Source organism: Drosophila novamexicana, unplaced genomic scaffold, assembly GCF_003285875.2.
Source record: "Drosophila novamexicana strain 15010-1031.04,08,12 unplaced genomic scaffold, DnovRS2.1 tig00004555-arrow-pilon, whole genome shotgun sequence".
Taxonomy (NCBI): domain Eukaryota; kingdom Metazoa; phylum Arthropoda; class Insecta; order Diptera; family Drosophilidae; genus Drosophila; species Drosophila novamexicana.
This window is the reverse complement of record NW_020825052.1, coordinates 2,496,565-2,510,571: the sequence shown is the minus strand read 5'-3', so window position 1 is coordinate 2,510,571 and position 14,007 is coordinate 2,496,565. Positions and strand designations below refer to the sequence as shown.

Sequence of the window (14,007 nt, the reverse complement as noted above, 5' to 3'; positions counted from 1 at the left end):
TGGACATGAAAGAAAAGCTTAGTCGATAGCTTTAAAATTCCAGCTAGGTAACAGGCGACTAATATGCCAAAGACCTTTTATATTGACCAACAGGTGTCACTAAATGAAAAACAGTCGGACCGTCTAAAGCCCGGCTAAAGGCTTAATACATTTTTATTTGCTTTATTAGATCGGATATGCAATTATAGTTATTAAGGACTTCTTTTATTTGCTTGTTTACGCTTTCTTAAGTATATTTTCAATGTGTGCAATCTAGCCTGTAATTCTTCAATGGAGGGTAATTCTCCAAAATCACATTCCACTAGGCATTTTTTATGCGCCGCTTCAGCATTAAATATTTTGTCATTGACCTCTTTCAGACGACTTTTCAAATCGGCGATTGTGTTCAACATGTCTTGTTCCTTGCCGTTTCTTTGCTCCCGCAAGTCGTTGAAGCCTGCTTCCAGTTCGTCTAATTTCTTAAATATGTCGGGACTATGAGCTGGGTTCCCATTTGGACTGAAATTGGATGCATTTAACTTAAGCTCGAGCTCGTTTATACCTCTCTCAACATATTTTTTAATTTTCGCATCTAAAGAATCGGCTAGTTCAACCTGCTCCGGCTGACCGTCCAACTTAGCTTTCAGTTTATCTGTAGCTGTGATTATATTCTGGGATTGGTCGTCTTCTGTTTTGCTGTGCTTTCTTGCAATGGGCGTTAAATCTTGAATTTGCTTGCCTATTGAACTTAGAAGCTTATATTGCTCATTTTCCTTTGGTGTCTTAGACTCTGAGCCAATATTTGCAACATGCATTGAAAGTCTTTTAGCGAAATCGCCAAGTTTATCATAAAGTTCTTTAAGAGTGGCGTCTGCCCTTTGGGTATCGAATTTGAAGGTATCTTTTTTTGAATCGATGTCTAAGTTAAGTTTTTGCACGACCTTCAATTTACCTACTATAACTAAGCAATCACTAAACAAATGTTCTTTGCTCAAATCAAATGCTTTCATCGAATTAATGAAATTTTCAAATTCTTCAGCACGTCGTTTGTTTGCCATCATCTGCTTGCTTAACGCTTTATTTAGCTTGCTCCTTATGATATCCAAAGTTTTATTCCCGCTGTCGACAATTTCATAAGAATTCTGAATTTCTGGAGCCTTGGCATTCAAGTTCTTTGCATTTTGCTGGACATCCCGATCCAATTGGCTCAACTTGGAGTTAATTAGTGAACTTTGATTATCAGCTTTCTGCTTTTCAATCCGCATTTCAGTACACAATGAAATCAAGCTATCAGCTTTTGTTTGCTCGTCGTTGATAAGCATTTGTGTGTTTTGAATAGTTTCAGATAAGTTTTCATTACTTTGTTGTAGCTCCTTACTTGAATGATTCCTGAAATCATATAATTGTATATCGCCCATTATCGGCAAACTGATATTAGAAGTATTTTTATTATTATTATTGTTATTAATACAGCATTGCGCCTTTAAAGTCCTGCTGGCCGGACCTTTTTCATACATCGCTTCCGTTTTGAGCAGGCTGTGTTCTTGGCGGTTAATTGTTTGGGCCAAGCTATTTTGAGACTCAGTCAGTGGATTGTAAATGGAACTGTTTGGTGCGTAGCTTTGAATGGAATCTTTTTTTAATTGAAATCTAGACTGGAAGCCTTTTACTTCTTGCTCCCAATTGATGCAGCAGTTGCCGCCAGAATGGTTACCTTTGACGGTTTTTTGATTCAAGTATTCCAGTCTTATAATCAAATTGCGAACGTCCAACAGGGCATAACCAGTTGATTTTGCACGTGCATATACCCCCAAGGCCTTCAGCTCCATTATGGCGTCCACGTTATCATTGATAACTTCAAGTCGGTCTCGAAGTATGGCATAGGGGCAACAGTTGCGGTTGATGTGCAAATCCAGTTTTGATAAAATATTTGGTAGCATTTTGATCAAATTAGCCAGCCGGTCTTCCATTTGCATCTGTTCGTTTATCCAAATGCCGATTTCCTGCTGCTCATCACAGCTCTTCTTCTGGTCACCTGGTTTTTCCGTAGTCGTAAGGGCCGTGCTTGTCTCGATTGTGGATGGAGCTCTCGTGGTGGTTTGCTCATCGAGGATTTTTGTTCTATTGCAGATGACCACTTTGCGAATTTTGAAAATATTCCATAGGTTTATTTTAATTGCCCTGCCGTTATCGAATTCCTCTTTAATTGTAAAAATGTTTGTAGATAGGAGCTGTTCATCAACTTCGCTTTGCCAACGACGCACGTTTGCCCAGAACGTTTTATTCTGTGCATAGTTGAGATTCTTTGGAATGCATCTGGTTTTCTTAAATTCCTCATACATTGCGTTACTGACTCTTGTCGGAGACGCGTTTGTCTCATCTTCATAATCAGGCGGAGAATCAATTACAGCGAAACAAACCATTATTATTTTAATACAATATTCATATTTCTGCATTCGGGTCATCGTTCGAGCCATTCTGAAGTCGCCTTCTATATAATCATCGGATGTTTTGAGTTGATTTGTCAGTGTCAAGAGAACAACTACAACTAACTGAAATGTTTTCACCTATAATTAAATTTCACACAATAAAGCTAAATTGTTATTATGGCACTCATTTCATATGATCCAGCTTTAGTTACCATGTGTGGCCTCTAATTTTTGATATACAACTGCAATTGCTCACTTCGCACTGTGCACTGGTCGCAGTTAGCTCGTTTGTTCATTGCTCGCTTTTTTTATAATTGATTACACCATAAATAATTAATTATTTACTGTATAGAGGCTTTTGTAATTAACACCAAATGCATCATATTGATGTACAGTGACAAAACCGAAGCAAAAAAGTCTTCCCCCATTGGGTTAGTGATTCTCTCAATAAGATCTTGAGTAGGCTACCTGACAACATTGCTGTCTAGAGATAAATGCAAGATACGAAACTGTGTGTATTGCCAAAACATCTCAACACTGTGTTGGAATATATATTCCAAGTTTTGAATCTGTAAATTCAATATCAAGTGCATCAAATGCATTCATGCGAGCAGACGAAGAGATGAACGACGAAGCAAAACCAATAAATTCTGTTCAAAGATAAATTTTATATTTTAGGCACGCCGAAGATTAAACACCCTTACATATAAAGTGCATGGAAATGTTTCCATACAAAAATTGTATTGTGAGCTTCACTCTACGTGCTATATATATACATATATATATGTATATATATATACATATATATAAATAGCTATATTTATCTAGATAGGAATATAAAGCGGGCGGACATGATGTATCACGAAGGCCTCTCTCTTCTATGCATTACACACTAAGTGATAAAAATTGAATAGCCCAAACAAGGGTAGAGTGACTGCAGTCAGCAATAGAAAGGAAAAAGCGATAAACACAATCGTGGGTCAAGGGTCTTATGATAAGAGCAGCACGTACAGACATACATACATAGCTTCTATGTATGTCATATGTACATACCTATACATAGGCATGTTAGTAGGTAGCCACGACTTGCCTCGACTTGCGCCGGGCTGCTGCTCATATGGGTTCATTCTTCTGTATATGTATGTATCTGTGACTGTACATATGTGTGCATTAGTTTCAGATAAGAATACCCGTTTAACATATGTATGTTCCTACATTATGTATTAGTTTGTTTTGTATACCTCCTATCTGCTTTTATGGTGCATAGAGGGGGCAGGTCGGTCACGGCCGTCGCGGTCTGCATATAAATTGTGCGCCTTTCTGGCGAGACAGTCAGTTCTGAGCGACAACCTTCAACGGCAGCATGGCTCCGAGCACGCTCCCAAAAGCACATTTAAGGGGAAGCACTGGAAATGATGCCATGGCTATTGGATGCACTCTGAACGGTGAAGGACATCCCCGAGGCCTAGCAGGAGGGATGGAGCTTTAAGGCGCTTTGAGCGCAGCCCATCAGAATTTGGTTGGTGATCAGCTTTAAAATAGTTAGCTGTCAGTATGCAGGATATTCGGCAGATGACAGCAGCTTGCAAAAGGACCGTGAATGGGAGAAGTGCAATTTAGCTGTAAGGACACATGTGCAAGGGCCTTACATCGGCAGTTCTTATACGATGTAACGACCACCTATTGTTATTTTAGTTTTAGCAGATTTGTTGTTTTTTATTGTTTTAAGATAGAGCGTATTACTTTGACCGGGGTAGATAGAATTACCAAGTCAAGTAACAACATCCTCCAAGTCTTCCATTGAGTGTAAATAAAAATATATGTTATAAAGTAAAAATTGTTTATACATTGAAACATAACTCTACTTGTATGCTTGAGATTTTTAATATATTGAAGCACTTCTTTAGCCTCTTACGAAATTGAATTGTATCGAATTTTGTTGTTTCGATATTCTTTGAAAATATAATTTACCCAGTCTTGTCTGGTTAAACCAAGCGAAAAATATCCAGATCTCAAATGAACTTTTATAAGGATACTTTCATAACGAACTGAAACCTAAAATCACATCCACCAAATCTCCTGATTTTCACCTTTGGCATCATAATTCCGCCTAGACCATTCTTACTTGGTTATAGACATGCACTATATATATTGATTCTGGCGTATCGCAATCATGGATGCCGCAAACTTTCTTGTCGATGAAAATCTATATTTGTTATTGATAAGTTTACTAAGCTAGAAAGTGAGAGATAAAGAAGAATCCAAGAAGTAAAAGATCTCAGGTATATGCTTAAAAATTTTTTATTTCATTTGACTTTTGTTTACAAACATATCGTTGCCCCGCCCTGTTGTAACATAATTCTATACTTTTACCATAGGTAAAAGAACGAATCGTTTAACTGTGCTAATACTTATTAATGTATTGCTAGCGCCTTAAACATTTTAAACAATCATTTATAATGCAAAGCCAATACATTAGTTTCAGGGATATACTTGCGCAGTGTACCGCCTGCCCCTCTGATGAGCTCAAAGTCGAAGTGCGAACCTCATTCGAACTTTGATTTGAAGACCACAGGCCTTTCTACCCAATCTACTGAAGCCATACCCAGGCTTGAAGAATTTAGAACCCATATTTGCTTAAGTGTGTCCTTCATGCTTGTGCCCAGCGATCATGGAAGTTCCACTCGATGTCATACGGCTTCGCCGACTTGGGTTGCAGAGAGGTCCAGAAGAATGTGCCGCCATTGGTGCGTGCAAAGTGTACGGGCACATAGTACTCTCCGTGATCAAAGGTTTGAAGTTCGCCGGATCCGTCTTCGTTGTAGACAATGATCGCCTCCTCTTTGGCGCACTGCCTGATCTCCTCGATGAGCCGATTTTCGAGGTGCTCGTTTGACATATTATCCATATCGTTGTTTAGCCAGTCGAACTCAGATTCCTTCTCATCTGAAGCGATGTAGGAGCTCCGCTTCGGTTGCTTGGCCTTTAGCTTGAAAAAGTGTCCAAGCAGCGGCTTGAGAATATTTGTAAGGCGACGAGTTGGTGACACTTTCGACTTGTAGGAGTACATCGTGAACTTCTTCTTGTTATTGCTGACGAACTGTTTGTTATTTTTAGCTGATATCTTCGACATTCTGCTTGTTGAATATTGAGTAAATATTGAGTGCTGCCGGTGCGGGAGTCAAACTGTATCTGATGCTCTCTCTAACGTGCCTACCCTATTTATACACTCCCTCAACCCTGACTGAGAAACTGTCTCTGAGAGTTGCTGCAGCATCTCAGCCAATCACAGATGCCGAAGCCTGGCAGGTGGTGGATTCCAAATTTCTCACGTTTAAGGAGTCTTGTGAGATGCACAACACTAACAGGTTAGTGTCCTGACAGCTAGCTCCGAATCAAATGCTGCCTGAAGCGTGGGAAACCCATGCCTTTACCTTTCGGGGCAATTATCCTGGCAGCACCTTCGACGTGGGAACCAAACCTTTCAATTTTTCTTTTCAATGCAATAATTAGATACTTTTTGCTTTACTATTTTCAGAAATGTCAATGCCGCCATTTTTGGTAACGAGAATTTAGATTCTTTTAAGTGCGTTAGAATATATTATTGCTATGCAATAATTATAATTGTTACGGTTTTTGATTAAGGCTGCAAACCAGTTTTGAGCTGAACCGATTTAAGCCCCGAGCTCCTATTTCTTATTTAGCCGAATCTAAGCTAGAATCAGAAGACTTCTTACGACTTTGACGCTGCGCTCAGAATTGTTTGTTTTCCTATTTAAGATAGATAAAAATATGTTAATACCAGCATTTACTTACTTTGTCCACGTGAGTTTTGGGTAGGCCGTTCAAATCCTTACGATGCATTCATTATTCTACCGTCCCCCAAAATTGTTTCCAAAAAAAAAAAAACAATTTATTTAAACATTTATTAAAATTAATAACTGGTACTGAATTTGAGCCGGCGACTTGTTAACATAGTAGTTTATAAGACCTGAGATTGTTTTCCTTTGTTCCCTGAAGATATTGCGCAGAACGTGAAAAAGTTTGCCTCGCCATAACCAGTGCATTTATTTTTTGATAATGTAATTTTTTATGATCATCAAAAATAAGTAATTAATAAGCAACATAAATTAGTGAAAAAAGGGGTTCAATGTAATATTAGACCAGTCGATCTTAGTACGCACATTAGGGCTTTGCTTATAGTCTTATTTATGATCCCTACCTGCTTTAATGAAACATGAGATTTTCGTGCACAGCTCAAGAGCGATCAAAGAAAACAAAAATAAAGAAGCACTGGCAGCGACATGTTTTTGAGTGAGAACAGGTTTTGAACCCAAGGGCTGAGGAACAGGTAGTCGCAGTATTGGCTCTATTTGTTATTCTGATATGGAATGTTCGGGTTGTTTTATTACTCTCAAACTCGGGAAATGGGTATATTGGTTTTGTGCAAATGTATGTAACAGACGGAATTTCTGACTCCACAAAGTTAAACAAACTATATTCTTGATCAGCATGAATATACGTGCTGTCCCCATTTTCTATACGACATAGCTTCGTCGTTGATCATCGCGAGATTTTTACCTTTCAAAACGGCTTAATATTGGGCGAAGGTATATCTATTGAAAACCAACAAAAAACGGTAAAAAATCTAAACTTTGACCCAAATCGAAAATAAAGCAAGAGGTTATATCACGTTTTTTCACTAAAGCGGAGCTGTTGACCACAAAACGATTGGTTTGTAAAGTCAACCTTTTTTGTTGATTTTTTTCGCATATCTCGGCCAAATAATGTCCGATTTTGGAAAGACATACCATTTTCGACTCGTAACAATCAGCACTGTCGATTGGCATTCAAAAAGTAAACATCTAAAATTTGACCAAAATCGACCAAAATGGCACGTTTTTTCATAAAATTGGGGTCGGTTCCAAAATCAAAACTTTTTTGATGATTTCTTTTGAATATCTCGACCAAAAAATGTCCGATTTTAGAATTTTATACATTTTTGAATTCGTACGGATCCCTACTATCAATTGGCATTCAAAGAAATTAAAAATCGATGGGTTAAAAAAAGTTGTTGGCCAAAAATAGAATAGTTTGTAAAGTCAACCTTTTTTGTTGATTTTTTCGCATATCTCGGCCAAATAATGTCCGATTTTGGAAAGATATACCATTTTTGACTCGTAACAATCAGCACTGTCGATTGGCATTCAAAAAGTAAACATCTAAAATTTGACCAAAATCGACCAAAATGGCAAGGGGTTACGTTTTTTCATAAAATTGGGGTCGGTTCCAAAATCAAAACTTTTTTGATGATTTCTTTTGAATATCTCGACCAAAAAATGTCCGATTTTATAATTTTATACCTTTTTGAATTCGTACGGATCCCTACTATCAATTGGCATTCAAAGAAATTAAAAATCGATGGGTTAAAAAATGTTGTTGGCCAAAAATAGAATAGTTTGTAAAGTCAACCTTTTTTGTTGATTTTTTCGCATATCTCGGCCAAATAATGTCAGATTTTGGAAAGACATACCATTTTCGACTCGTAACAATCAGCACTGTCGATTGGCATTCAAAAAGTACACATAAAAAATTTGACCAAAATCGACAAAAATGGCAAGGGGTTACATCACGTTTTTTCATAAAATTGGGGTCGGTTCCAAAATCAAAACTTTTTGATGATTTCTTTTGAATATCTCGACCAAAAAATGTCAGATTTTATAATTTTATACCTTTTTGAATTCGTACGGATTCCTACTATCAATTGGCATTCAAATTTTGGAGTCGTAAGGATCACTACTATCGATTGGCATTAGAAAAACAAAAATCTAATTTAACCCTTTAATTTTTAATTTGATTGAATGGCATTCGTAGGAGTTCAAAAGAGTATATCATTCCATATTTCCTAAATTTACCCGAGATAATAAAACTAAACTAATTAAAAAAATGTCCGCGCGGAATAATTTAGTTTTCTAACTATATATTTCCGCCCAGCTAAAAAAAAAAAAACAAAATTTTAGTACTTTGCCCAATCTTCAATGTATGTCTTTTTAAAATGGAACGTATTTAAATTAACAAGTTTTTCATTTTATATATTTCAGCCTAATCTGCGCCGCCCATTGACTGCATATGATCAGTAAATGATCGCTATTCATGGTACCTAGTTGACCGATATATCCTTGGTTATTCCATATCATCGATATAGTCCTGACGAACCTAAAGGACTAAGCTCTCGCAAAATACGCAAGACCTTGGTCGAAAAATATGTATGCTTTTCTTTTACAGCAGCCCGCTCCCTGGATGGTTTCTAATTGACTAACATATTCTTGGTTATACCATACCATCGATATAGTCCTTGGGAACCTAAAGGATCAGATCCCTGCAAAATTTGCATTGAAATGGTCCAAAAACATGTATGATTTTTCTTTCAGGAGCCCTTTTACATTAGCTGCAACTGCAACTGTCTTAGTACAGCCGCCTTACAGCACTCATTTTACATAAACTGCTAATTAACATTACTCATTTTAATTGAGTTACATTTTTGCCCCTTTATGCTATGCAATGAGCATTTTTATTCAATCCACTCGTCGACCTGCTGGGCATTTATGTTCGCCTGGTATTTGAGTGGAATTTTAGGGCAAATTTGGGGCGTAGGCGCTATCCAGAGCGCCCCGTGAGGGTATGCAATGATTTTTTTCGGCCGCAAAAATATTGTACGTCCACCTTCTGGGCATTTCTGTTCGCCTGGTATTTTTGGGAAATTTTAGTTAAAATTTGGGACCCAGCCGCCGACGAGGGCGCCCCTTTTGGATATGCAATGAAATTTTTTCGCCAGCTAACAATTTTTTTTCGACCTTCTGGCCATTCTGTTCGCCTGGTATTTTGGCAGATTTTAAGAAAAATCTCGGCAGCCAGCGGTTGCCTGGCGGGTATGCAATGGATTTCTAAAAACCGTTGATTTTTGAATTTTTGACGTTCCAAAACGACAGAACTCCAGCGCCAGCGGTTGCCAATGGAGATATGACGTTCCAAAACGACAGAACTCCAGCGCCAGCGGTTGCCACTGGAGATATGACGTTCCAAAACGACAGAACTCCAGCGCCAGCGGTTGCCACTGGAGATATGACGTTCCAAAACGACATAATTCCAGCGCCAGCGGTTGCCACTGGAGATATGACGTTCCAAAACGACAGAACTCCAGCGCCAGTCCACTGGAGATATGACGTTCCAAAACGACATAATTCCAGCCCCAGCGGTTGCCAATGGAGATATGACGTTCCGAAACGACAGAGCTCCAGCGCCAGCGGTATGCAATGGATTTCTAAAAACCGTTGATTTTTGAATTTTTAAATAAAAAAACAGGAATTTCGCTTTTATTTTAAATTTATTTATGTTTCAATTTATAAAATTGCTGTTTTTTATGCTAATTTTCTTAATTATTTCTCTTAAAATTATACAAAACGAGCATAATTTATAATTTTAGCTTATTTAAACTGAAAATAACTATATCTGGCTTAATTAAAGTCCAATCCAGGAAAAATTTGCTTTATCAGTCGACGAGGTCCTTAGAGTTCCTTGCAGTCCTTAATTTGGAAGTCTGAAATGATAAAAACACATTTAAATTAAAAATATAAATAATTTTTTAAAAGTCGAAAATAGGCCATAACTCGCGCATGTCCTTGCAGATTTTCAAAGGACATGGTGCGTTAGGATCCTCTAGACCCCCTGCATCGATCTGCATCATAAAAATATGGGGTTATCTAAGAATCATATGACTCGAAACTAGACTTGTAAAATTTTTGTCCCGGAACGCACGGAAATGGCCTGAAAACACAAATCCTTAAATATCTCCAAAACTACAAGGACGATCTGAACGAAATTTGGCCAGTTGGTAGTCCTGGTCAACACAATTATTTTGACATATGACTCGTCAGGACACACAAGGATATGTTCGAGTTATGGCTTATTTTCTTCAAACAAAATCGTCCTTAAAACTTTTTGTCTGAAGGACTTTCGTCCTTTGGGTTCTAAATTCTTCAATGGGAGGGTGAGGACTATCTACTGGCCAAAGGACTTTCCAAAAGTCCTTCAAATGGCAAAGTTAGCCTGGAAATTTTCGATTTTGGCCAATTTTCCGACTAACCCCCTAGGATAAATTTTGATGAAATTTTTTGTCGAATTCAGGGAATCCTTGAATGCCAATCGATAGTCTTGCTTCCCACGAGTTCAATACTATACATCCTTTCGATATCCTCGAGGATTTGGCCGAGTTTTGGCTAATTAAAAAATGTCCTTTTTCGAAAATAAGCCATATCTCGGTAACGGCTAGGACGATTTTGTTGTCCTTTGGACCGTTTATGGTTCTTGTTCATACGACTTGTTTGAAACAGGACTTACCAGGATCCGAAGAGATACTGCCGAGTTATGGCTATGTTCATCTACGAACGAATTGTACTCAAATGTATAATGTCCAAAGGACTTTCGTCCTCTTCATTATATATACTAAATTGGCCGGATTAGGACGGAACTGTTGTTAGATGGACATGATACGGCCGATCTACAGCCTTTTATCTGTACACAGAAATATCTCATTTTCTCATCTTCTTGAAGGAATTTCTTCCTTTTTATTACATATTCTAAGTACGCAGGATAAGGACTAAATGTTGACCAAATGACGTCAGAATGGTCCTTAAGGTGGTCAATTTAATTTCCTTTAAAACGACAATACCCGTACCTCGGAAACCATAAGGACGATTGGCATTGCAAAAATTAAAATCTAAATTTTGACCCAAATCGACAAAAAAGCACGTTTTCACAAAATCAGGGTCGGTTCGAAAATCAACACTTTTTGATGTTTTTTTTTTTAATATCTCGGATAAATATCGTCTGAGTTTGAAATGTTATAACTTTTTGAATTTATACGGATCCCTACTATAAATTGGCATTCATATCATGGTTACGACCTCTCTATATTTCCAGAAAATAATTCGACACCGGCTTAAGTTAGTCTAGGAATATTTAATTATACATAAAGCTTTCAAATGTTCTAAAGTTAGAAGGAGTTTGTTTTGTGTGCGTGTTTTTTTTAAAAGGTAAAGTTTTGTTGATTCCTTGGTGTCATATCCTAAGCCACGTTGCAGGGCTTTATGAGTTCGAGCTCCTTGATGTCCATGTCCGTCGCATTGTTTTGTTTTCTCCACTGGAAAGCCTTGCAGGCCATTTTGAATACATTTTGGATACTTCTGAGGGGCCTGAGGCTGTGCTTCCTAACGTCAACATATAATGGACTGTTCGTAGCATTCAGGAGCGATTCATAGACCATTGTGCCGACTGAACTTTACAAAGTGTGGATTTAATATGATGTTCACCTTACGGAATCTGTGCGTATTTATGGTAGTCAGTCTCAACAATCATCCCTCATGTCTGTTTGATCAGCCAATCACCAATCACTTCGCTTGTGGCCAGTTTTTTTTCTTCTAATGGTTCACGCATTCCACTTCTTAGAGTTACAGGTAGTCGAGGCTCCTTTAAATGCACGTGCGTCAGGCTCGTTCGTCCGCTGCTAACTTCGGTTGAATATATTTATATTCTTTTCATTTCTTTTATTTGTATGGGTTTGCTTGCGGAGGAGTTCACTTTACGGACTCTCCGCATTTATTAATCATTTCATGGTTAATAGATTGACAGCGGAGCATGTAGCCCAAAACCCTCGTTAAACATATGCTGTTTGAAAACTATACGAAATGCAGCTATTTGATAATGACAAGTTGTTTGAATATACGACTGTAGAGACCATTGTGGCTTATGGGTTAATTCATTGTGTTCAGATTTCAGCTTATCTCCAAGCCTGTTACACAGTATTTCTATTCCATTTTGGGCGACAAAATTAGAGAATGGTTTTATACAGATACATAAGTCCCTCTGCATATCAGTTCAAGTTCATTAGGGTTCAATTTCTTACTCATACCAAATCCGGAATGTTGTTTTCTATGTTACACGCACTTGCATATATGTATATTGTATATAGAACATACAATATATAAATAAATATTTATAGCGGTTTTTAATATTTTTGGGGTATATTCATTATTATGCAATATTTACAATATTTAAAAAGTGAGAACGCTGTAGTCGCGTACGCTCGACTACAAAATCCCCTGTACCCTACAATTAATGTAATATTCTGGTTGTAGGCACCACGCTCTGAGTTCTTCAAAAACTCATGCTTGTGCTCATTAAAATGTGTGTTACGAGTTGTTTGCCAATTTATATAAGAGGTAGGGGAACAACCCGAAAAATAATAAGTATTACTTCTTAATAGACAACGAGCTAATATGAACGTATCGATATTAGACTCTATTTAAGATTAACATTTTTTAGGAAATGGATCTACGACTGTAGACATTTGGCAAACGGCTTTGCAGATATGTAAGAGAATATCTCGGAAAACAGAAAATGTTGCCATACTACTCTCTTCATAGAGCTTGACAAGATGTGGCTTGTATAGCATCAGCATACTGAATCCAATAAAAGCCGCGTATAATAAATGCAAGTTATGCGCAAAACAAGAATGAGTTTTTCTTCTAGCTCTAATTATTTATTTGCTTAACTTAAATATTTTACATGGAAGACAATGATTCTTAGCCTAAAAGTTACCTAACAAACAAACATGGAAGACAATGATTTTCTTATAAAAACTAAAGATACCCTATCATAAAATCACAATAATTTACAAATGTGCTAGTTGTGTTAAATGATTGTGTACAAGCACACAATCTATGCTAATATCACCCTGAGATTGCGGTCGTGCCAAGTGGTTCACCATGCCCCACACTTGACTGGAGCAAGTGACACTTGGTCTTAAAGCTGGCATCAATGTTGACGGCTCGGCGAGCTGGTTAAGCCTGAACCCAACGGTCGAATCTCTCGCGCATTTGCTGCTCCTGCTGCTGCAGGCATGTCCCATCGGCAGAGGTCCAGAAGAAGGTGCCGCTGGTCGTGCGCGCAAAGTGCACCGGTATGAAAGTCTGATCGGGCTGCACAGGCACAACGCTTTGCTGCTCATCTTGCTGGATGATAATGGCCGCATTGTTGGGGCATTCGCGCAGATCGTTGAAGAGACGCTGCTCCAGTAGCTCATTGGCCATGTTGTCACAGCTGGCAACCGAGTCTTTGCGCATGTCCTCCAACGATGAGTTGATCTCGTTCTGCGATTGCACTTCGGCGAGGGTTTTGCGTATGAGCTGCTTCTTCTTGATCAACCTCAGCAGTGGTTTGACAAGTTTCTTGAGGCTTAGCATAGCCATTGTATGTTGATCTGATTTTCGCTGCATCGTTGTGCTGGTCTCGAACTTGTATTCCCGCATGATGAAAGACATTGTAGGCGACACAAATTGAAATTGTTGCAACAGGCGGACTTCTTGCCACGTTGCTGGTTCGAACTGTTCTGCTCTTTGGCCAGCGGAGGCTCTGCTTTTATACGATCTCGGTGCTCAGAGGCACCCAGCCGAAATGCCCGTTGCGCTCGCAATACTCTCTCTCTCTCTCTCTCTCACTCTCTCTCTCTCTGCTGTCAGCCAATGAGAATGCGCCCTTGTGG

The 14,007-nt window shown here is 38.3% G+C and overlaps 3 protein-coding genes across 3 annotated transcripts; all 3 read right to left on the bottom strand.

The window, feature by feature from the left end:
* Positions 1-129: 129 nt before the first annotated feature.
* On the bottom strand, positions 130-2,662 carry LOC115770141. The gene is made up of 2 exons (XM_030715286.1): positions 2,621-2,662; positions 130-2,546 (listed from the first exon to the last, which is right to left on the bottom strand). The coding sequence occupies exons 1-2, from the start codon at positions 2,621-2,623 to the stop codon at positions 192-194; spliced, it is 2,358 nt and encodes a 785-aa protein (XP_030571146.1). The 5' UTR covers positions 2,624-2,662; the 3' UTR covers positions 130-191.
* Positions 2,663-5,032: 2,370 nt separating this feature from the next.
* LOC115770319 (enhancer of split malpha protein) lies at positions 5,033-5,541 on the bottom strand. Its single transcript, XM_030715555.1, has one exon. The coding sequence runs from the start codon at positions 5,539-5,541 to the stop codon at positions 5,059-5,061; it is 483 nt and encodes a 160-aa protein (XP_030571415.1). The 3' UTR covers positions 5,033-5,058.
* Positions 5,542-13,306: 7,765 nt separating this feature from the next.
* Positions 13,307-13,786, bottom strand: LOC115770245 (enhancer of split malpha protein). Its single transcript, XM_030715453.1, has one exon. It carries the CDS (start codon positions 13,784-13,786, stop codon positions 13,307-13,309), a length of 480 nt encoding a protein of 159 aa, XP_030571313.1.
* Positions 13,787-14,007: the final 221 nt, after the last annotated feature.

Coding starts and splice junctions, on each gene's coding strand:
- LOC115770319 (XM_030715555.1), bottom strand. CDS start 5,541: ATGTCGAAGATATCAGCTAAAAATAACAAACAGTTCGTCAGCAATAAC.
- LOC115770245 (XM_030715453.1), bottom strand. CDS start 13,786: ATGTCTTTCATCATGCGGGAATACAAGTTCGAGACCAGCACAACGATG.